The sequence below is a fragment of the Macaca nemestrina genome, chromosome 2, assembly GCF_043159975.1.
Source record: "Macaca nemestrina isolate mMacNem1 chromosome 2, mMacNem.hap1, whole genome shotgun sequence".
Taxonomy (NCBI): domain Eukaryota; kingdom Metazoa; phylum Chordata; class Mammalia; order Primates; family Cercopithecidae; genus Macaca; species Macaca nemestrina.
In genome coordinates this window covers 80,192,969-80,216,780 of record NC_092126.1, presented here as the reverse complement: position 1 = coordinate 80,216,780, position 23,812 = coordinate 80,192,969, and the positions used below count along the sequence as shown (strand labels likewise).

Below are 23,812 nucleotides of genomic sequence, written 5' to 3'. Positions count from 1 at the left end.
CCCTTTCCAAATTTCTGCAAATGTAAAATCACCTCTGCCTGCCCTCCGTTGCAGCTGCGATCTCTCTTCTCTATCAGATTAACACATGCCTGAGACTCAGTTCCTTATGTAGTTATTCAAGACTTTCCATTCAGAAAGCATTTACAAGTCAAGTAGATGCAACTGAAGGTTTTTGGGAAGTAGGTGTGTGGGTTGGAGTGGGAAATATGTCAGAAACACACAGATACTCCCATTATTAAAATAATTTTAGCCATATTGCCTGTGGGGTTTTCTCAATGGCACTTTATTACTATGCAACCCTCTGCCATCTTGGAGTCTCCCATCCTTTCCACCTCCCATTTCAGCCACCGTTTCCTTCTCTCTCCCTCTGTCTAATCGAATAAAAAAATCAAGAAAAACAAACACTAAATTAGTTTCCTCTTTTTTTACAGCAGCTTGATCCCTGTTCTTTCTTGATTGGGGTCTTGCACTTAACTCAGGTTTCATTTTCCAACTAAATGGGGACCTCAAGTTATTTTCCCAAACAAAGATATTTTGGCACTAAACATTAACTTGGTACATTTTTACTTTTATCAGATGAGAACCAGAAAAATAAATGTATTGAAATGTTTAGCCACAGGATTTTTGGTCTTCTTGTTAAGAGCAGCTTCAGTGGAGCTGCTAGATTGCAATAGGTTGAGTAAGCTGGAGGTGAAGAAATTGAGACAATGTGAGAACATGATTATTTCAAGTTGGGTGAAAGAAGGATGAGACACTAGCAAAAAGCAGATGGCAATGTCAAGGGAAGATGGTTAATCGAATGACTTGATCATGTTTAAATGCTGATGAAAAGGAGTCAATAGAGATCAAGAGAGAATAACAATAGAAGAGATTCTCTAGGTGGTGGGAGAAGGATGTATCCAGAACACAGAAGTTTTGCTGTCACAGGGGAGAAGGAGATGGCTGCAGATACAGGTCATTATATATTTGGGTGTAAAAACATTGAGGATATTTCGACCTAATTGATTCCTCCATTTCTTTCTCCCCCTTTTCATTCTCTATCTTTCGCTCCTTTTCCTTGTGGGTTAGGAGTCAAATTTCTTTATTAGGAAGAGAAGGGAAATGATAAAGTAGGAGTTTAAAAGAAGTAGAGAATAAGAGTGAGAGTTCAGCAAGAAAACGTGGAAGCATTCCTAGTATTATAGAGGGACATTTGAGGTTGGAGATCATTATTTTGTTGTGGTGACATCATTCTGCCCTATCCATTAGTGTTCAGCAGCCTGGGTATAGGCACAGAGAGGATACTTTTCCAGTGCTGTGTTTTGCCAGATATCTGGGGTGAAAGGATGGCAGAACCAAAGAACGAAGATAATTACCAGAGATTGGTTGAAGTGTGATCTTTGGTTTGAGAAGGATGTGACAGTAAGAAAGAGCTGATAGTTTGGTGAAAAGATTCCCCTCAGAACGTGGATTAGAATCTTTCTGACTTTTTATGCTTAGCTTATCGATTCAAAGTTTATATGTGAAATGTAAGTATATCATTATAAAGCTTTAGGCTTCTAAATAGATAGCTTTTATCAAAATAGTATGAGATTATTTGGGAGTATACATTCCAACCTCATATTTTTCTGGTTTGTTCATGACTGTGTTATCCTAAAGAAAATCAGATTTTGTTGAAGCCAGTGTATTTGAAGTGTGGTAAAAGTGGTTAAGAATTGGAAATTCTTGGTTCTAGGTCTGTTTCTGCCAATAGTGAACTATGTGACCTCAGAGAAATCTTTTCTTAATAAGCCTGAACATCGGTTTCTTCCCTTTAAAGGAAGGGTTTGGTGTAGATTCTCTAAACTTTCTTCTAGCTCCAACATGGCATGAATCTATGATCCTATGGATGCATAAACTTCTTTGCCATAATCATGGTCTCCAACAAAGGAATAGCAATTTAAAAAAATATATCTTTGTATTGCTACAGTGAGATTTCCAAATGAAAATCAATGTAGCTCAGCTCTCTGTTGGCTGCACCATTTCACTGGTCACTCTTATTCCCCCAAGTTTCTACCCTAGGCGCAAAAGATGATAGTGATAAACTACACTTTAGATCCATAGCAGATATTGAAGAATTTCACAGACTTAGAGAAAATTATTAAGAACAATTATATTTCTCAGGGGTGATGATCATCTTCATTTAAAAGAGAAAGATTTATTGAGTTTTTCCTCCTTCAGCTTTGATTCACTTCTAATTCACCAGCTAGATAGGAAATCGAAATGTTGAATTATTGACTTGTGAGAGTTTGGTTCCAAACCTTAAATTCAGTCAAGGTTTGTGTCTTTGTTAGTTACGAAACTTTAACTTTATTCAAACTGATGGGCTCTTGAATAATTGATAGTATAGTAAAAATGAAAATTAAATTCTACTAAAATCTAGTGAAGCAAGAAAAAAAGAGTGCTATGGACCTTGACTAGCAGACTAAGTTCCCCTGTTCTGTTGTTCATTTTCTCATAAATGTTCATCAGTAGGTAAAAATTGCAGGGGATGATATAAACTGATGCATCTGTTTTGCAATAACATATCTAATCTTCTGCTCCAGGAGACGTTCACAGAATTTGACAGCAAACCCTAATACATATTCATAACCAATATGCTTTGTAACCAAGGGAAATTGAGGCAAGTACAACAGAATGAAGCATGAGAAACCAGCATGTTAATTTTAAATGTAATTATAGTTATAGGGGAAAAGGCTGCATATTGATAGCATATACTCATTCAGCTGTCATGGAACATTAAAGAAAAATCAAGCCGAATGTCTGACAAAAGAAATATTAATTTTGGTGAAGTGTTGATAAAACTAGCAGCTTATGAAGAAAATAAAATTTTGAGATCCTATTATGAGCAATTTTTCGTGTAGATAAAAAAAGCATTGCAGCATTCTAATCATCTGAAATAAAATCAGACAACTTCAAAATTATGGAAAGGTATCTAGTCCATACAAAATACATTTTAATGGAATGTTTCAGCATGCTTAAAGGCTACATGCCATTTAAAATTAGGAAAAGCAATAGTTAATGTGATGCTTGTAATCTTATTACTTTTGATAACCTAAAAACATGTGTTATTAGTAACCAGCACACCTAGTCTCTACACTGAAGTGTGTGTATTCAAAGAGCATTGATCTTGTCGTCTTGTTCAAAGTAATTGGTAAAGAGTAAGTCAAACTGTTGCTGTTTGCTGATGATATGACTCTGTACCCAGAAAACACTAAAGACTACTCCAAAAAGCTCCTGGTACTGATAAAATAATTCAGCAAAGTTTCCAGATACAAAATTAATGTACACGCATCAGTAGCTCTCCTATATATCAACAGCAACCAAGCTGAGAATCAAATCACGAGCTTAACTCCTTTTACAATAGCTGCAAAAGAAAAAATAAAATACTTAGGAATATACCTAACCAAGGAGGTGAGGTGAAAGACTTCTACAAGGAAAATTACAAAACTCTGGTGAAATAAATCATAGATGACACAAACAAATAGAAACACATCCCATGCTCATGGATGGATAGAAGTAACATTGTGAAAATGACCATACTACCAAAAGCAATCTGCAAATTCGAAGCAATTCCTATCAAAATGCCACAATCATTCTTCACAAAACTAGGAAAAACAATCCTAAAATTAATATGGAACCAAAAAAGAGCCCACATGGCCAAAGTAAGACTGAGCAAAAAGAACAAACCTGGAGGCATCATGTTACCTGATTTCAAACTATACTTTATGGCCATAGTCACCAAAACAGCATGGTACTGGTATAAAAATAGGCACATAGACCAACAGAACAGAATAGAGAACCCAGAAATAAAGCCAAATACTTACAGCCAACTGATTTTCAACTAAGCAAACAAAAACATAAAGTGGGGAAAGAACACCCTATTCAACAAATGGTGCTAGGGTAATTGGCAAGTCACATGTAGGAGAATGAAACTGGATTCTCATGTCTCATCTTATACAAAAATCAACTCAAGATGGATCTAATACCTGAAACTATAAAAATTCTAGAACATAACATTGGAAAAACCATTCTAGATATTGGTTTAGGCAAGAATTTCATGACCAAGAACCCAAAAGCAAATGCAATAAAAACAAAGATAAATAGTTGGGACATAATTAAACTAAAGAACTTTTGCACAACAAAAGGAACAGTCAGCAGAGTAAACAGACAACTCACAGGGTGGGAGAAAATCTTCACACTCTATACACCTGACAAAGGGTTAATGTCCAGAATCTACAATGAACTCAAACAAATTAGCAAGAAAAAAAGAAACAATCCCATCAAAAAGTGGGCTAAGGACATGAATAGACAATTCTCAAAAGAAGATATACAAATGGCCAACAAACATATGAAAAAGTGCTCAGCGTTACTAATGATCAGGAAAATGCAAATCAAAACCACAATGTGATATCACCTTACTCCTGCAAGTATGACCATAATAAAAAATCAAAAACTAATACATGTTGGCATGGATGTAGTGAAGAGGGGACACTTCTACATTGCTGATAGGAATGCAAACTAGTACAACCACTATGAAAAACAGTGTGGAGATTCTTTAAAGAACTAAAAGTAGAACTAGCATTTGATCCAGCAATCTCACTACTGGGTATCTACCCAGAGGAAAAGAAGTTGTTTTACCAAAAAGATATTGCCCAAGCATGTTTACAGCAGCACAATTTGAAATTGTGAAAACGTGGAAGCCACCCAAACGCCCATCAATCAACAAGTGGATAAAGAAACTGTGATATAATATATATATATGCAATCAACAAATGGATAAAGAAACTGTGATATACATATATATATGCAATCAACAAATGGATAAAGAAACTGTGATATACATATATATATGCAATCAACAAGTGGATAAAGAAACTATGATATACATATATATATGTGTGTGTGTGATATACATATATATATATACACACATACACACAATAGAATACTACTGAACCATAAAAAGGAATGAATTAATGATATTTGCAGCAACCTGAATTTAACTGGAGACTATTATTCTAAGTGAAGTAACTCAGGAATAGAAAACCAAACATCGTATTTCTCACTCACAAGTGGAAGCTAAGCTATGAGGATGCAAAGGCATAAGAATGATACAATGGACTTGGGGGACTCAGGGAAAAAGAGTGGGAAGGGGTTGAGGAATAAAAGACTATAAATTGGGTTCAGTGTATTTTGCTCGGGTGATGGGTGCACCAAAATCTCACAGATCACCACTAAAAAACTTACTCATGTAACCAAATACCACCTCTTTTCCAAAAACCTATGGAAATAAAAAAATTTTAAAAAATTTAGTGGTGAGTACTTACAATAATGTTTGGCATGGAACCGACACTTAATAAACATTTGTTGACTGAACAAATAAATATACCTATGCTGTGCTGCTTTATATGGTATAAATCTTTAATATACATTTATTAATGAATAGATCAGTAGGTGGAAGGATGGATGGATGTATTTCTCCCAGTGGCTTACAACTTATCATTTGACATTTATTTTCAGTTTCTGGAAACACATACTCACCAATGACTTAAGGGCAGTAAACCTTGGGTCAGTGAAATGCTAACCCACTGACAACCGTTGACAGAAGAGAAAATACCCAGACCAAGTTGGATTGTGCTTTCTCAATAGTGTTGAACTGGGACTTTTGTCTTGGCCAAGTTCTTATTTGCAGAGTAGGAGAAAAGAAAGTATTTCTTTTCTCATTTCATTATGAAATATGCTATTGGAAAAAGGGGGCAAAAATATAAACAACATTTCTAAGGGTTGGCAGATTTTGAAAGATAAAATGTCCGCTTTAGAAATATATTTTTCCTCCAGAAAGTAAGTAATATTTAGGTTTATTTAATAGAACTATACTTTAGCAACCAATCGATAAGTCTTAAGAAGAATAATACCACACCTTTATGAGGGTCTTGAGTACAGGCAACCTCCTACTTTGTTGATGGGAATGTAAATGTATTCAACCTTTTAGAAGAGGATTTGGCAAAATATATTTTAAAAACTTTCAGGACATGTAAATTCTTTGGTTCAGTAATTATGCTTCTAGAGAATTTCCCTTAGGAAATAATTGGACAGCTTAGCAATGATGTATATGTAGGAATATATATATGTTGCTGGGTTGTTTATATAAAATTGTAAAGCATTGGGAATGATTGAAATTTTTAATAATGGGATTATAAATAATTGTATGTCTTCGCTATAAAATATTGTGCAGTCATTAAAAATAGTAATAAAGACCAATGTATATTGTAAGAGGCATAGCTTTATGGTATAAGTGGAAAAAGCAACATAGAAAGATATGTATGTATATCATGATGCTATTTTGTAAATAATAAGTGGTCATTTCTGTTTCTGCCTAGAAATAAATCTGAAAGGCTGATGGCATTATAAATGATTTTAATTTTTAAATTATCTTCATTTTCTATAATACATGTGGATTCTTTTGTGCAAAAAATAAACATTTGTAAAAGTATGTTGGCACACTCAAGTTGCCAATGGCACATGATCTCTTCTTAATGGCAAAAATGCCTGTCGAGTGTCAAGGTTTTTTTTTTTAAAGTTTTGCACTTATGGTTAGAGCTCACTTTTCATATAAATTATGGTTAAATCCAAATCTTATAAAACTCAGAACTGAAGGAAATTTTAGAGTTTATGCTTTTTCTAAATAGACAGGCACCTCACTAGAACTGACTGTAACTGCAAAACATGCTTTTTAGGCAAAAGGAAATGATTTTCAGAATATTCTTTGAAAAGAATTCAGGAAGACAGGAACATTTTCAAAAGGTCTAAAGTTGTGTCTAGTGATATAATCAGCTGGACATTCTGAGTATATTAGCTTTCTGGCTCTTGCCACAACAAGTGTAGACAATTTAATAACTGGTTATTTTCTTAGTAGTTAAATAGATATAGCAAAATAAATGTACAAACATTGTACTAGGAAGAGCTGAATGAGATTATGTTTTCTAATGGCTCATATACTTTTCACCTTTGTTAGAAGAGGAGTTCTAACAGAGGCATGAGCACTAATTATTACCTCAAAAAGACCATATAGATAATATAGATTAATAAAAATCAAAGGACATATCTTTAAAACACTATTAAGTAGTTTTTATTTGAAAGCCTACATTTGAATGGGAGCACATTGTTTATTGGAATAATAAAGATTTTATTAAAGCCATAGTAATTAAACTTTTCATTGAAGGAAATGAGAATTATTTTATGCTCTATGTTTTATAATGAAGTAAAATTTCCTGAAGTCCTAATATTTCCCTATCTATATTAAGTGTATACTTGTGAATTCATCCTGTTGCAGATGCATCAGCAATAACTGATGCTTGAATAGAGTTGTCTAATGTAAAGAAGATGGCCTTCATACAGATTATCTTTTTGGTACTTCATGCAAACCCGGAGAGAGGTCATGACTGGCTTAAGGGCATACAAATGTTATGTGTCAAATCCAGGCATAAAGCCCAGACATAAACTAAATTAGCACTAATTTGAAGATGTATGTCTGTATATGCATGTGTATGTATATCTCTAAAGACAGCTCAATGGTAAATTATTTCGTCACTCAGTATTGAATCTAATGCAAACTAAGAGTTTGTAACAACTAAATGATGCTCTATGCAAGTTCCTTTTTAGATTGAAAGGTTATCTTTGCTTTCTTTCTGTGGAATTACTTTCCGCCAGTAAGTCCAGGATGGGGATATTTGGCTCACAGAGCAGCACTATGAGTGGCTAAAGACAAGACAGAAGCTGGGATTACTCACATGGATGAAATGTCGCTCTTGTATATGTGAAAGAGCCATGGTTCTGGGAACAGGTAAACTTTACTTTCACCAGGCTCACTTAGGACAGTTTTATATTTGTGCCTTTGAAGAAGAGCAACTGAAAAAGTGTGTATGGTTGTTTCTTTTTAAGACAAAAATTAGATCTGCTGCTATGATGATAATAGTCATAGAAGCAGAGAGTTTCAGACCATTCTGAAACGTCAGAAATGAAAGTTGAAGTTATTTCTTAATCTATGGGCTGCAGAATGTACATTGTGTTAGCAGGCATGAAAACAATATTAAACCCCTTGTATATCTCTGTTGGAGCTCTCGAGCCACCAGGGACATGGTGGAGCAGTACCTTTTTAAAAGGAATATTTTTTCAAAGCAGTATGTCTTAGCAGTGGGCTTCAGTGAACCGTGCTGTATATTCAGTAAACCATGTATATTCAATAAACCATGCTGTAAACAGTGTGCTATAATGCAGGCTTTGTTGTTTCACTTATAGAGCACAGAAACAGGGTCTTTCTCTGTTGGCCAGGCTGGAGTGCAGTGGCGCAATCATGGCTCACTGCAGCCTCTACTTCCCAGGCTTGAGTGATACCCCTACCTCAGTCTCCCAAGTAACTAAGACTATAGGCTCATGTCACCATGCCCAACTCATTTTTTTATTTTTTGTAGAGATGGAGTCTCACTATGTTGCTCAGTCTTTTCTCAAACTCCTGGGCTCAAGCAATCCTCCCCTTCAGTCTCCCAAAATTCTGGGATTATAGGCATGAGTCACTGTGCCCAGTCAGATTTAGCATAAATCTTAAGGCCTTAGAGATTTTTGGGAATAAAAATGAGCATTGGTTTCAGCTTAAACTCACCAGTTACATCAACCCCTAACAAGAGAGTCATTCTGTCATTTGAAGCTTTGAAGCCAAGCATGGCTCTAGCTATGAAAAGTCCTAAATGGCATCTTCTTCCAAATAAGGCTGTTTCATTTACATTGAAAATGTATTGTTTAGTGTAGCCACCTTCATCAGTTACCTTAGCTAGAGATTCTGAATAACTTGCTGCAGCTTCCACATCAGCAGTTTCTGCTTCATGTTGACTTTTATGTTGTGGAGATGACTTCTTTCCTTCAAACCTCATGAATCAACCTCTGCTAGCTTTCACCTTTTCATCTGCAACTTCCTTACCTCTCTCTGCCTTCATAGAATTAAGGAAAGTTAGGGCCTTGCTCTGTATTAGGTTTTGGCTTAAAGGAATGTTGTGCCTGGTTTGATCTTCTATCCAGACCACTAAAACTTTCTTCAAAGCAGCAATAAGGCTGTTTAACTTTTTTATCATTCTCGTGTTCAAAGGAATAGCACTTTTCCTTCAAGAACTTTTCCTTTACATTCACAACTTGGCTGTTTCGTGCAAGAGGCCTAGTTTTCAACCTCGCTCATCTTTTGGCATGCATTCCCATTAAGCCTGATCATTTTTAGCTTTTGATTTAAAGTGAGAGATGTAAAACTCTGACTTTACTTAAACATTTCGAGGCTCTTATAGGGTTATTAATTGGCTTAATTTCAGTATTTTTGTGTCTGAAAAAATAGGAAGGCCCAAGGAAAGGGAAAGGGAAAGCGGAATGACTGGTTGGTGTAGCAATCAGAACATACACAACACTTACGAATTAAGTTTGCTGTCTTGTATGGGCATGGTTCATGCTGCCGCAAAACAGTTACAGTAGTAACATCAAAGACTACGGATCACAGATCACCATAACAGATATAATACTACTACTAATAAAATTTTAAATATTATAATAATTACCAAAATGTGACACAGGGATATGAAGTAGGCATGCTATTGAAAAAAAATGGCACTGATAGACTTGCAAGGTTGCCGCAAACCTTCAATTTGTAAAAATCACAGTATCAGCAAAGTACAATAAAGCGAAGTGCAACAAAAGGAGATATGTCTGTATTAATTTCCTGTTGCTGCTGTAACTAATTACCAAAAACCATGACTTAAAACACACAAATATATTAATATACAGTTCTGGAGTTCAGAAACCTCAAAGGGATTTTACAGGGATAAAATCAAGTTGTCAGGATTGCCTTTCTTCTGCAGACTCTAGGGGAGAAACCTTTCCTTGCCTTTGCTAGCTTAAATAGAGGTAACCTGAATTCTTTGGCTCACAGCCTCACATCACTCCATGCTTCCATCATCATATCTTCTCCTGCCTTACTCTTCCCGATATAAGGACTTTCATGATTGACTTTTTGTGACTGAGAATGTCAACTTCTAGTCCTGTCAGTTACTTGGTCCCCAGCGTAAGTTCACTTGAGTATATTACTGTTATCAAGCAAAAGACATTTTTCTTTTCATGTTGGCAGAATTGCTGATTAAATTCACCTTTGTGAGTAGCACAGTGCTCTTGTGCATATGATGCTTTCACTGTTGTCTCATTATTGTTTTTGGATTCCCGTTTCTAGTCCCCAGAGCCAAGGAAAATCATTTGTATGTCCAGAGAAGACTTTACACAGAAGATGACAGAGATTGTTGGTTGGGGCACGAAGGAAGAATATGGGGAGCTCTTTGACAAAGTGGATGTGGCCCAAGATGGCTTCATTAATTGGGACAAGCTGACTTCTTTTATACTGCTAGAGCTTAACAAGCAAGATGAACGAGCAAAGGCAACTGTGGTGCCCCAGTGGAAGGACCTGGAATTCCTCCCAGTAAAACACAAGGACAACATTCAAAAAGTAATTTTCTTAAAAAGTTCAAGTCATTATCTGACGATTAGTAAAGAAGGTTTATTAGCAATCTGGGGAGAGAATTTAAAGCTGCAAGAAACATTCCCCATCACTTCAGATGCCACCAAGCTCAAACACCTGTGGGTGACAAGCCTGGTTTCTCTGGAAAATGTAAACAAGGTACAGACTCTTTATAAAAAAAATTACTGTTTGTAAAAGAGGAAAAAGTTATGGGGTGGGACTCCTGGCTAGCAGTAACAGAAAGCTATATTACTCTTGGTGGCTTTCTCCTGACCTGGAGGGGGAACAGGTAGTGCCAACAGAACTACATGATTTCCCAAGCTGTTCTCTTGGGTGCCTTGTAATGACACTGTGGCTGATGGCTCAGATTCCTGGCTCTGTCTTCAATGAGGCCATGCTTCATTATTAGCTTATAAGAACTTTACTCCTGTATAGTTTACAGCAGGATCATGGATCTATATGTAGAACTGAGAGGCTATTACTGTGCATGGCAGGATTCAGTGCAATTAAAGAGAACTGCTTATCTAATTTTGATCACTGTACTAGTCAGTGTCTTCATTCTAATAGGGCCTACTGGGTCTAAACATCTTCATATACCTATACCTCTCAGAAAGATAACATACTCTGAGTAAAATAATTTTGACATGGAAGGTTGGATCTTGAAGAATCCACATGTTAATATTTTATATTAAGCAGAAGGTAGATTTTACTATGAAAATTTTCAAGTGCATGCACAAGCAGAGAGAATAGTATTAGAAACCTGATGTACTCAGGATTCACTCAATAATTTTCAATTCACAGCTAATCTTGTTTCATCTATACCTCCCCTTTAAGATCCAAAACATCATATTATTTCATCTGTCAATATTTCTGTATTTCTAAAAGATGTCTCTATTTTAGCATAGCCAAAATACCGCTATCACACTTAATATCCATAGCAATATTTTCTTAATATCATGAAATATCCAGTCATGTACATATTTTCCTGATTGTCTTATCAATAGTTTGTTTCAATGAAGATCTGAATAAGGTCCAAATATTGTGAATGGTTAATATGTCTTTTTTGATACACATGCTTTTCTTTTTTCCTGCTTTTTTTTTTTTTTTTTTTTTTGCAAATTTTGGCTGTTGCTGTTGATGTTTTTGTTAAAGAAACCAAGGTTTGTCCTTTAGAATTTTCCACAGTCTGGATTTCACAGACTGTGTCTACATGGTGTTGTTTAATATGTCCAGCCATTCCGTGATTTTTCTAGTGAATTGGTAGTCAAGTATAAAGCCTTGTGTAGTTTTGGAGTGGTTAGTTTGTTTAGAACAGATGACTATGTGTTCTTCAGCCAGTAGGTATTAAATACCTGGTTCTCCCTCTTCTTGAGATGTTAGCAGTTATTGCTGACTATTCCTAAATCCATGAATTTTTTTAGGGGTCAGAAGATGATATTCTAATTTCACAATTTCCTTTTCCTTTAAGCCAGAATACCTTATAAAAAAGAAATAATCCCATTAATTGTTTAGTCATCATGTGGTACAAATTAAAGGCAGAATAAATGCGTAATTTTTCACGTTTTTTGCCAGTTTTCAAAATAATGAGCTGGTTTTCTAATATTGTCTAAAAATAAACAATGAGTACTATTATTATTATTATCAGTATAATTGAAAAATCATGGATTTAAAATTTTTGATTTGTTTTAATCTACTGAGTTGTTATCCCATACCAGAAATTGCACCCTCTTTAGAGAGTGGGAACAATGCAGGTTGGCTTCTGAGTCTTTTTATAATCCTGACAGCACTTGAAAGCTTCTTTGTTTCCTGGTATGACAAAATGTTCTAGAATCATCTTGTATATTTCCTATGCCAGACCTAAAATCAGCATTTCTCCAAAAAGGCAGGTTATTTTTAGTGGGAAAATGTATGCTCTATTGTTTGGAACCATAAATCATTCTCATCCTCAGTAGCTTCCTATGCCCTTATCTATTCATCCTCTCAAAATCACCATGGAGTAGTTATTATTCCCACTTCACAAATGAGAGACTGAGCAAAGAGAAGTTGTATAATTTACCCTCAGTCACAAAGGATGTAATCAGGGTTGCCAAGACTTGTAAACTGAGGTAGGCCAACTTTAGACCTGGGCTTCAGTCTTTGCTGCCTCCATAGTGACTGCTGACATGAGATCCAATTCCTTTTTGCTAAGTATCTAGTGCTAATATTTAACTTGTATGAATTAAAAGATATAGTCCAGATGATTTTTTTATATCTCTGTGCAGTGTGCTGTTATTATTATATGATATTTCTGTTGCACTATTTCTTCTTTTCAGCACTGAACTAAAATCTTAGTCTTTCTTTTGTGCTTACTCAATATAGAATCTTAAAGAATGTTGCTTTTATTCTTTTTGAAACAGATTTATTGAAATATAATTATACAAAATACACTGCACATATGAAAGTGTCCCAAGTTGATAGATTTTAACACATACATGACCTGTGAAAAATCAACAGTATGAAGAAGACAATGAACATATTAATCACCCTCAGAAATTTCCTTGCAGTGTTTAGTAACTCCTCCCATCCCTTTTTTGTTAAGCAAGCACTGATCTGCTTTCGGTCACTATAGATTAATTTGGATTTTCTAGAGTTTTGTATAATTGGCACCATACTGTGTGTACTCCTTTTTTTCTTTTTCTTTCTTTCTTTTTTTTTTTTAACATGGCATAACTATTTTGAGAATTATCCATGTTTTGAGGTATACTACTAGTTTTTATTGCTCTGCAGCATTCCATTTTGTGGATATGGCCTCACAAACATTTGGTATGATCAGTTATTTTCTCTCTCAATTTTAGCCATTTTAAAAGGCCTGCATTTAGATCTTATTATGGCTTTAATTCATATTTACCTAGTGACTAATGATGTTAAGCATATTTTCACGTGCTGGTTTGCTACCTGTACATCTTATTTTGTAAAATGTCTATCCAAATCTTTTCCAATTTTTTATTAAGGTTGTTATCTTATTATTGAGTTTCGAGAGTTTTTATATATTCTGGGTAGATAGATTTATCAGATGGATACTTTGCAAAACCTGCATCTTAGTTTTTACATTCTCTTAACATTGCCTTTGGTAATTTCATTTTTAGATTGTTCATTGTATAGAAATACAACAGATTTTTCAAAAATGATAATATGTTCTGCATCTTTCTGAAGTCATGTGTTAGTTCTGTAGTGTTTTTGAGCATTTCTAAAATTTCCTATATATAATATCATGTTATCTCCAAATAGATATAGAGATCTAGTTTAACTTCCTCCTTTTCAATATTGATATTTTAAAATTTCATTTTCTTGCTTAATTTATCTGGCTAGAAACTCCATACCATATTAAATAGAAGTAGTGAGAGTGAACATCCTTGTCTTGTTTCTGATCTTATGGGGAATATATGTATTTTTTCACCAATATGTGTGATGTCAGCTGTAGGATTTTTGTTGTTGTTGTTGTAGTACATGCTGTTTATGAGGTTGAAGAAATTCTCTTCTATTTCTGGTTTGTTGAGTGTTTTTATCATGAAAATGTGTTGGATTTTGTCAAATGCATTGTTTGCATCTACTGAGATTACCATATAGCTTTTGTCTTTTATTCTATTAATATGATGTATTACACTGATTGATTTTTGCATGTTAAACAAACCTTGTTTTCCTGGGATAAATATTACTTTGCTATGATGTGTAAACTTTTTTGTATGTTGCTAAATTCTCCTTGCTAGTATTTAGTTCAGTATACATTTTACATTTATATTAAGAGGTATAGATCTGCAGTTTTCTATTCTTGTGATGTCTTTCTCTGGTTTCAGTATTAGGGTAATCCTGGCCTGATAAAATGATTTGGGAGGTGTTACCTTTGCTGTCATTTTTTGGAAGAGTTTGAGAAGTATTGGTGGTATTTTCCTTGAAACGTTTGGTAGAATTTATCAGTGAAGCCATCTAGTTGAGGATTGTCTTTGTGACACTTTTTTTGACTATTAATTTAATCTTTCATTCATCATAGTTCTGTTGATATTTTCTGTCTTATTGAGTTGGTTTACATAGTTTTTGTTTCCTGAAATTTATGCATTTCATAAATGTTAACTAATTTCTTGGTATATAATAATTTTATCTTACTAATACTTTTTTATTTCTGCAACGTCGATGGTACTGTCCACTCTTTTATTTCTGATTTTAGTAATTTATATCATCTCTTTTTTTCTTTCTTTCTTTTTTTTTTTTTTTTGAGACGGAGTCTCACGCTATCTCCCAGGCTGGAGTGCAGTGGCAGGATCTTGGCTCACTGCAAGCTCTGCCTCCCAGATTCACGCCATTCTCCTGCCTCAACCTCCTGAGCAGCTGGGACTACAGGCACCCGCCACCATGCCTGGCTAATTTTTTGTGTTTTTAGTTGAGATGGGGTTTCACCGTCTTAGCCAGGATGGTCTCGATCTCCTGACCTCGTGATCCACCCGTCTCGGCCTCCCAAAGTGCTGAGATTACAGGCGTGAGTCATCGCGCCTGGCCTATCATCTCTTTTTTTTTGGTTAGTCCAGCTAAAGTTTTGCCAATTTTGTTTATCTTTTCAAAGAACTAATTTGATTTCATTGTTTTTCTCTATTGCTTTTTCATTCTCTATTTGCTTTATTTCTGTACTAATTTTATTTTTTCTTCCTTCTGCTGGCTTTGGATTTAGGTTGCTCTTCTTTTTCTGGTTTCTTAAGATGGAAAGTTAGGTTATTGATTTCAGATTTTTTTTAGATTGATGTTTGCAAATATAAATTTTACTCTAGACATTGCTTTTACTCTATTCCATAAGTTTTTTGTATGTTGTGTTTTTGTTTTCATTCATCTGAGTGTATTTTTTTCATGTCTCTTGTGATTTCTTCTTTGACCCATTGGTTACTTAGAAGTGTGTTGTTTTATTTCCATGTAGCTGTGAATTTCCCAAATTTTGTTTGGTTGAATGATACTTCTAATTTCATTCCATTGTGTTTGGAGAATATAATTTATATAATTTATAATCTTTTAAATTTATTGAGATTTGCTTTATCACCTAATATATGGTTTACCCTGGAGAATGTGCCATGTGCACTTGAGAAGAAATGCATCCTGCTGAGGTTGGAATGGAGTGTTCTTTAGACATACCTGAGATCTAGTTGTTTTATAGTGTTTGTCAAGTCTTCATTTTCTTACCGATCTTCAGCTCAGTTGTTCTATCTGTTATTGAAAGTAGAGTATTGAAATCTCCAACTGTTATTGTTGAAATGCCTACTCTGTCTTCAATAATTTTAGTTTTTGCTTCATGTGTTATGGGGCTATACTGTTAGAAAAATGGCAGATGTAAATCTTACCTTTTCAGTAATCATATCAATGGACTAACCACTCCAATTAAAGGGCAAAGATTGGCAGAATGGTGATTTTAGTAATTGATGCATGTTTCTTAAAATTCTCTATTTGATGAAACATCATTCTAATATTTCTTTCTTTCTCTCTCTCTCTCTCTTTCTTTCCTTCTTTCTTTCTTCTTTCTTTCTTTCTTTCTTTCTTTCTTTCTTTCTTTCTTTCTTTCTTTCTTTCTTTCTTTCTTTCTTTCTTTCTTTCTTTCTTTCTTTCTTTCTTTCTTTCTTTCTTTCTTTCTTTCTTTCTTTCTTTCTTTCTTTCTTTCTTTCTTTTTTAAAGATGGGAGTCTCGCTATGTTGCCCAGGCTGTTCTTGAACTCCTGGCCTCAAGCAATCCTCCTGTGTCGGCCTCTCAAAGTGGTGAGATTACAGACATGAGCCATCACACCCAGCCACATACTTTCCTTTACTTCTTTAGACCTCGTTTTCTTTAGTTGTTTGAAAAAAAAAAAAAAATATATATATATATATATATATATATATTTGTGTGTGTGTGCGTGTGTGTGTGTATGTGTGTGTGTATATATATATATGTTGAATTGAAGTCTTTTTCTAGTAAATTCAATGTGTGAATCTTCACAGGGACATTTTCTATTGACTTATTTTTATGTTGTTAAATATTTTCCCCTTTCTCGTATAGCCTTTAGGGTTTTCTCTGACTTCAGATAAAGCTACTTATAGAGTCTGTATCAAATGATTTCCATGAAAGTCTCTATTTGCATCATAAAACATGGTTTGTAAAGTTTCTGGTATGACTGTATAATACCATATCTTTGTGCCTTAGTCTCTCCTATGTGATTAGAGGTCTAGTCTCCCATGGATGGGGATGTTGGTGAGCGTGTGGAATAGGGATAGGAAATAAAGCATGTTCAAATGCTTCTAATAGGAAAAATTTCTTCTTGGCTGGATTCCACAGTTAGGATAAAGTACATTTGTGCCACTGTTCTTTGCTTCTGTAATACTGTTAAGGCTCCTCAGAGAACAAAGTCTGATTTGGCAATTAGAGTGGCATGTCTGCTTTGCATATTAATTTTGCTAAATCCATCAGAATTACTTTCTGATTTTCTACTCTGCTACTTTAGATAGCAGTGGCTTTTACAAGTAAAGAGATTTGTTTCTATGATCTGCTGTCCAAAGAAGAATTTGCTTGCCAGTACAAACTCCAAGGCCTGAAAGGAACACCAATTTGCATGGATTATTGGTATGATCCTCTTGATGCCAATGAATCAATTCTTTCTTTTGGGGATATAACTGGAAAGGTAAGTGAGGGTAGATTAAGATTGAATACTATGGATTTAATCATCAAACTGTAGTTTAAAATAGAAATTAAAATGCAATGAGTGTGACCTCCAAATTTAATTACATTATGGCTTATATGCACATTGGACATAGAAGAGATGGATTAGGTCACAGTTTGTCTTCTTGCTTACAAAAACAAATCTTAATTGTGTGTGTGGGTTTGTTTGTTTTTTGGTCTGTCTATAGTCTCGCTTTTCTCATTTAGAAAAAAAGATCTTCCTAACCTTTTTCACCATAGGATGCTAAATTTATTAGATCCCAATATGAATAAATGTTTAATATTAAATGATTACATTTATTCCTCAAAATGCTTTCAAATTTATTGTTCTTGTTTTCCTACATAGAATATTGGGTTTCTCAGTACCAATTTCCTAGTGAGTGCCCATTGCCTGTATCATATAACAAAAGGATTAGAGATGGCAGCTCTGAAACCTAGATATTGGATACAAATATTTCTGTCTTCCTATCAAATTTCACCTGACCTATGAAAAATTATTACTTACTGAATGAAACTAGAATATATCTGTGACCTCTGAAGTAGGCTAATTTAAACAATTTCCTTTTGTAATTGTGAAAGGTTTTCATTCTTACTATTTTGACGATGAATGTGTCTTAAAAACAAGTAAAAGACTGCCCTTTAGTAACTGTGTCACCAAACTAATAATTGTTCTGTTTTTTAGTATAACAGCCTGCATCCTTTAAATAGTATTGAAGAAATTCTTATTAAATTAAGAGCTATTCCTTATTAAACTAAAATAACATAGAATCTTCTTGCAACAATTATCCTGTTGACTGTTGTTCTTTCAATGTCTTCATCAAGGTTCAAGCCATTGCTTTCACAGCAGCCTTGATTTCCCTGTTTGAACGGCCTGCTAGTGCATGTGAAGATGGAGAAGCCACCATGACCATTAACTGGGCAGAGCTGCTCTCTGGATGTCACAAATGTTGCCACATATTAGAGCATAAACTTCATCAAGGAGACTGGGTCAGGCAAGGTATTGAATTTGAACAGTAATGAAAGTAAATGGTCACCTCTGACTTGTACATTTATATTATTTGATGAAAATGCTTCACACAAAATGTTTAAGTCTAGAAACCAATAACTGGTTCTCTGGAGGTTGTGGCCTGCACTCTGCTATCCCTTGAATGCTGGCAAGGATTCTTTTTGTTTTTTTTTCCTTCTGAATTTATGCCTCATACAATTAATTCAGGTGACCAATGTGCTCAAGAAATCTTAAGAGAAAGGAAAACATTGTCGTAGAATTCATTTAGCTTCAACTCAACTCTGATCCTAGCTAATCTCATCTAGTTACATTGAGGGCTGTTTAATAAAAGAAATTAACAAGTTCCCTCAAGAACATTCCTTTGTTTTCTTTATGTTCTCATGGGAAGCATATTAGTTTGACTGCCTTTAAAATTGAATCGTCTTAATTTTCTTTTTTTGATGTAATGACCGAATTTCTCTAATCTAGAGTACTTGAGTGGCGGTTCTTTGTGTAATAAGACTATGTTATAAAATCAGTGTCTATAGAAAACCAGAACTTTCTTAAAACATAGTCACCAATGAATTAGTTTCATAAAATATCTTAATTTTATCTGATGGCTCAAGATTCAAATGTGCAATATCTGCATTAATATTTCTTTGTTTAAATACTAAGGAGTATGATAATAAATTGCTGCATTAAAGAATGTTCACTGAAAAGAATGAAAATTAACAATCTCATTGACTTTAATGAAATTTGGTGAGATTAATGTTATTGGTCTATTCCTAATATAGTTTGAAGAAGAGACAGTCAACATGGATCCAACTGTTGGCTTTTATGGTAATTTCACCCTCTTTGGGTTTCAGAAGGTTGAAACTAATTCTTTAATGTATACCCACAGTAATAATTTCCTATGTGAGGAACTATGTGCTCTGCATTTTTTAATTTTATATAAATCATACCATGCCTTTAGTACCTTCTTTACATTTTTAAATTCTGGCATGATATTAATTGCAGGAAAAACAAAAGATGACAGTTTTTGGTCATCTACTAAGTGTGACAGGCAGAAAATTACGTGTTAAGTTTTCATAACATGAAAATGAGAATCAGAGTTTTAAAAATATCTGGAATGGAGCTATTTCAACTTCTTCTGAAAAACATTATATTTTTAAATTTGTATTCATATTCATATTCATATTAGTATATTAATATGAATATTCATACATATGCCAAAGACTAGATTATAATAATAAAGTGATAGTTTTTGAAATTTACTCCCAGTAGGTTCTCTGAAATTTAATGTATTATTTGAGTCAATAATCTTAAATTAATATGAGTAAATACAGAGAAGCCTATAGAAAGCTGTCTTAGAAAGGGTTGGAGAGATAACAAGTAAGGCTTTTAAATTGTGATTGTCTTTTCCAATGATGCATTATATCTATATACTCTCATGTTTAGGAAAAGAATGGGAAAGCTCTCACTGCAGACTCTGCCTCAATTTTATTTAAGGTTCTCAAAAAATCAACCATACCAATGAAGTAACCTATCAGTGAGCATTTGTCTCTTAAGTTATAGGACAAGGATTATTCTCTAGGTCAATGCTGATTTGCTACTTATCATGTGTCCATCATAGCATTCTGATCTTTGGTTCCCTCCTCTACTGACAAACAAACATGGGAATTTAGTTTAGTATTAGCAGTGGAGATTCACGTTTATGACCTAAGGAATCCAATTTCACAGTCTGGCGTCAAATCACTGCAAAGTAGGAATTGGCTACAGAGAAGTTTTGTGTATATATAAAGAACTATGTATGTAATACAAATTAGGTATATATATATACACATACATACATATATAGTTAAGAATCTTTGCTATCTTATTCATATTACATATTTCTCAGTTCTTTGATTAAAAATTCATTATAATCAAGTAGATAATTTTTGGGACAACGATAGGAATACACACAAACACATTTACTTTAAACAGTTTATTTGATTTATGGACTGGAGTGTCAATCAACAATTATTTATTTATCTTTTATGTGTCTTAAAACGGTCTTAGGCATTTGAGACTATAGAAGAAAGATTAATTATAGACTCAACCCTCAGAAAACTTAATAACTGAAAGAAATAGAAACTAATACAAGTCACCTTATTAGAACATTGTTCAGTGGTACTGAAAATTAACTACTAAACCTTATAAACAAGATTTTGACTCCTAGAGTAGTTCTTAAGCCTGAAAAGCCGTAAGAAAAAGCCTTAAGGATTAGTGGTGGTACTTGAAGGATGGATGAGGGAGAGAAAAAGAGAACATGGGCAACATGAGCAAAAGTAGACAAGCAGACACAATGATGACAGAAGGAGAGGTAAACATGAATAGATCAGACACTGAATATTAGGGAAATAAGAAACAAATAGGTCATATGGGAACATAACGTTGGAAGATATGGGCCGTGAAACATTGAAGGCTTTTGGGGAAACTTGGACAGACCCAATGCAGACAGCATTTAGGAAAAATTTGCTTGGTAGTTTGTTCAGCATGGATTGGAGGAGAAAGAAACTGCAATCAGACTGGCTAGTTAGAAGGTTTTTGATCATTAGAAAATGGAAATGATAAAGAGAGGACAGAAACAGGCAGCTCTCTGAAGCAACCGTCTTCAGGATTTGAGGTCTAAAAATGTGGAATGATAAACCATCTTAGGATGTCTTATAGAACTTTCCACTTCTAGCTAGGGAATTTTTTATTTGAAGATTACAGATCCTACCTGGCCCAATGCACAGACTCTTCACAGCTCATCTTCTCCTCCGGAGGAGGATTCTTCATTCTGAGATACCCCAGATTCTGCAACCAAAGACGAGTATTTCTTTTAAAAAATGTTTTTGAAGTTTCTTTTGTTTATTTGTTTGAGATGGACTCTCACTCACTGTGTCGCCCAGGCTGGAGTTCAGTGGTCCGATCTCGGCTCACTGCAATCTCTGCCTCTCAGGTTCAGCGATTCTCATGCCTCAGCCTCCTGAGTAGCTGGGATTACAGGCACATGCCATAACGCCGGGCTAATTTTTATATTTTTCGTGGAGACTGGGTTTCACTGTGTTGACCAGGCTGGTCTCGAACTCCTGACCTCAAGTAATCCGCCCATCTGGGCCTCCCAAAGTGCTAGGATTATAGGTGTCAGCCACTATGTCTGGCCTACCACAGAAGAGTCTTTCTTGCCAATGTTTTTCCTGAAACGTCCTTTATTTTTTGCCACTTCACCTTACATCAAACTCTTTATTTTGCCTCTTCCTCTGTCTAATTCAGATGGACTCTTCATTGCATTATTTGCAAGGTTCTCAATTTTGGCATTGCTCCTGAATTCTTCTTCAAAATCTTGCTTTGCAATGCTGCCCACCCTGTGAACCAAACCTACCAATTTCTGTACCCACGTTAGAATTTGAGTCCTGTCTCTTACCTTCCCAAGCCTAGAAGGAAATTTGAATGCCCCACATGAAAATTACATTTACATATAAATGGAAATTAAAACATTCTTCTTGGGGCAAGCACTATATTGTTCATTCACCTTAGTATCTACTATAACACGGAATACAATGTTTTATAAGATTTTCTCTTTATCACTGATTTTAAGCCATTTGATTATGATATACCTTAGTTTTTCGTGGGGTGTATGTGTATATGTGTATGTGTTTATACTGGTTAAAATTCATTAAAATGCTTGGATTTGTGAATCTGTAGTTTTCATTAAACTTGGAAATTTTTCTATTGTTATTTTTTCAAAATTTTCTTTCTTCTCTCTCTCTCTCTCTTTTTTCTCTAGGACTGTCCCATATTTTCTAGCTGCCTCATGGTCCTCTAACTCTAATCTTTGTTTCTCCAACTCTGGAGACTGCTAGGCTCTGTGTGGTTTCCTGCTCTGTGTGCTGATAGTTTGGAAATTTCTTCCAAGAAAGGCAGAGCAATTGTAGGGCCCACTTCATTTGTTTCTCTTCCTTCAGGGTTCACAGTTCTACTTTGCCTACTGTCAAAATCTGAAAATATTGTTGCTAATATTTGTCCAGTTTTCCAGTTGTTTATGGTGAGAGATTAAATTCAGTGCTTGTTATGCCATCATGGCTGGAAGCAGAAATCCAGCACAATGCTTTTTAAATAGTGAATATACAATAAATATTTGTCAATCAGTTAGTCTCTTTCTTTTGTTGAGATCTTTCAGTCACCTTAACGCCCTTTACCAGCTGCAAGGATAGGAACTTCTATGTGATATTCACCCAAAAAACATTTGCTAGGTAATTACTATGTAATAGGCACCATACTAAGCACTAGCATATTTCAGCTGAATTCTGTTATCTAGATCCATCCCAAGAAACTTAACTTCTAACATCCGACTAAGATTTTTAAATAATCACTTCAAGGTTTGTTTATTATCATGTTCACTTTGAAGCACTCAAAACTAAGCAGCCAGTCAGTAACACTTAACAAAGTATCCTTCTGCACATGGTATTGTGTACTAGGAGCTCTGTAATAATTATTGTAGGGAACAATGGATAATTTATTTATCAAAAGATGCTGGAGTGAGTGTCTTGTTGAGATTAGTTAAGGGCAGAGAAGAACTGGAAGCTTATCTATTGATGCTGAGAAACTGAGCTGTATTTTAATATTAGTGTATGCCAAAATGAACTATCTGAAGTCCCGTGAAAGCATTATATTAATTTTCTTCTTCCTTTTTTCTTTTTAAAAGAATTGCACTTGTGTCTCTAATTAATAATTCCTATTAGTTTCCACTATGGGATTTTATGTTTTGATTTTGAGCAAAAAAAGCCATTTTGCAATTTGACTTTGAAGGTCTTAGATAAATTATTGGGTGAATTTTCACAAGAAAAGAGAAATACCAAAATAAATTATGTTAATATTTGTAGAATTTCTTTCTTTCTTTTTCTTTTTTCTTTTTTTTTTTTTTTTAATGGAGAGCCAGGAGTGGTGGTCCATGCCTGTAATCCTAGCATTTCAGGAGGCCAAGGTGGGTAGATTGTTTGAGCCTAGGAGTTTTAGACCAGCCTGAGCAACAAGGCAAAACCCTGTACTCTATAAAAACCACAAAAATTAGCTGGGTGTGGTGGCATGGGCCTGTAGCCCTAGCTACCCAGGAGGCCAAGGCTGGAAGGATCACCCAGCCCAGGAGATTGAGGCTGCAGTGAGCCGTGATCACCACTATACTCCTCAAGTACCTCTGAAAGGTGAATATACTTCAGTCCTAACCAACGAAAGAATGCCTTTTCTTAGATTTAGTAATAGAGATTAGAAACTTAAATATGACTTTTGGTTGTTGTTTGAAGCTCAGTTATTTCAATACGAGAAAAGAGAGGAAGACTGAAATGAAGAGGAAGGCAGAAGGAGGAAAGGCAGGATGGATTCAAATGTAATAGAGTGGGATTTGTAGTTGTTTTGGATTCTGCTCCTTTGTCTGCAAGATTTGCTGTATCAGGAGCGAGCAACCAATGGCTGTTTAATTTGGGATTCTCTTTACCCCAGTAACATGATTTGATATTCTTAGAACTCTTCATGAAATATTT

At 34.7% G+C, this 23,812-nt stretch overlaps 1 protein-coding gene across 5 annotated transcripts in view; it reads left to right on the top strand.

Annotated features, from left to right (window-relative positions):
• Positions 1-23,812, top strand: part of LOC105466139 (WD repeat domain 49) — a 189,786-nt gene that overhangs the window by 12,873 nt on the left and 153,101 nt on the right. For all 5 annotated transcript variants that reach the window (XR_011619876.1, XM_071091202.1, XM_071091203.1 and 2 more), the window contains exons 3-5: positions 10,280-10,720; positions 17,049-17,225; positions 18,086-18,260. Coding sequence is in view for 4 of the 5 variants with exons in the window: in XM_071091202.1 (XP_070947303.1) it covers positions 10,280-10,720; positions 17,049-17,225; positions 18,086-18,260 (793 nt within the window). In the remaining variant the exon portion in view is untranslated. The remainder of the gene's footprint in view (positions 1-10,279; positions 10,721-17,048; positions 17,226-18,085; positions 18,261-23,812) is intronic.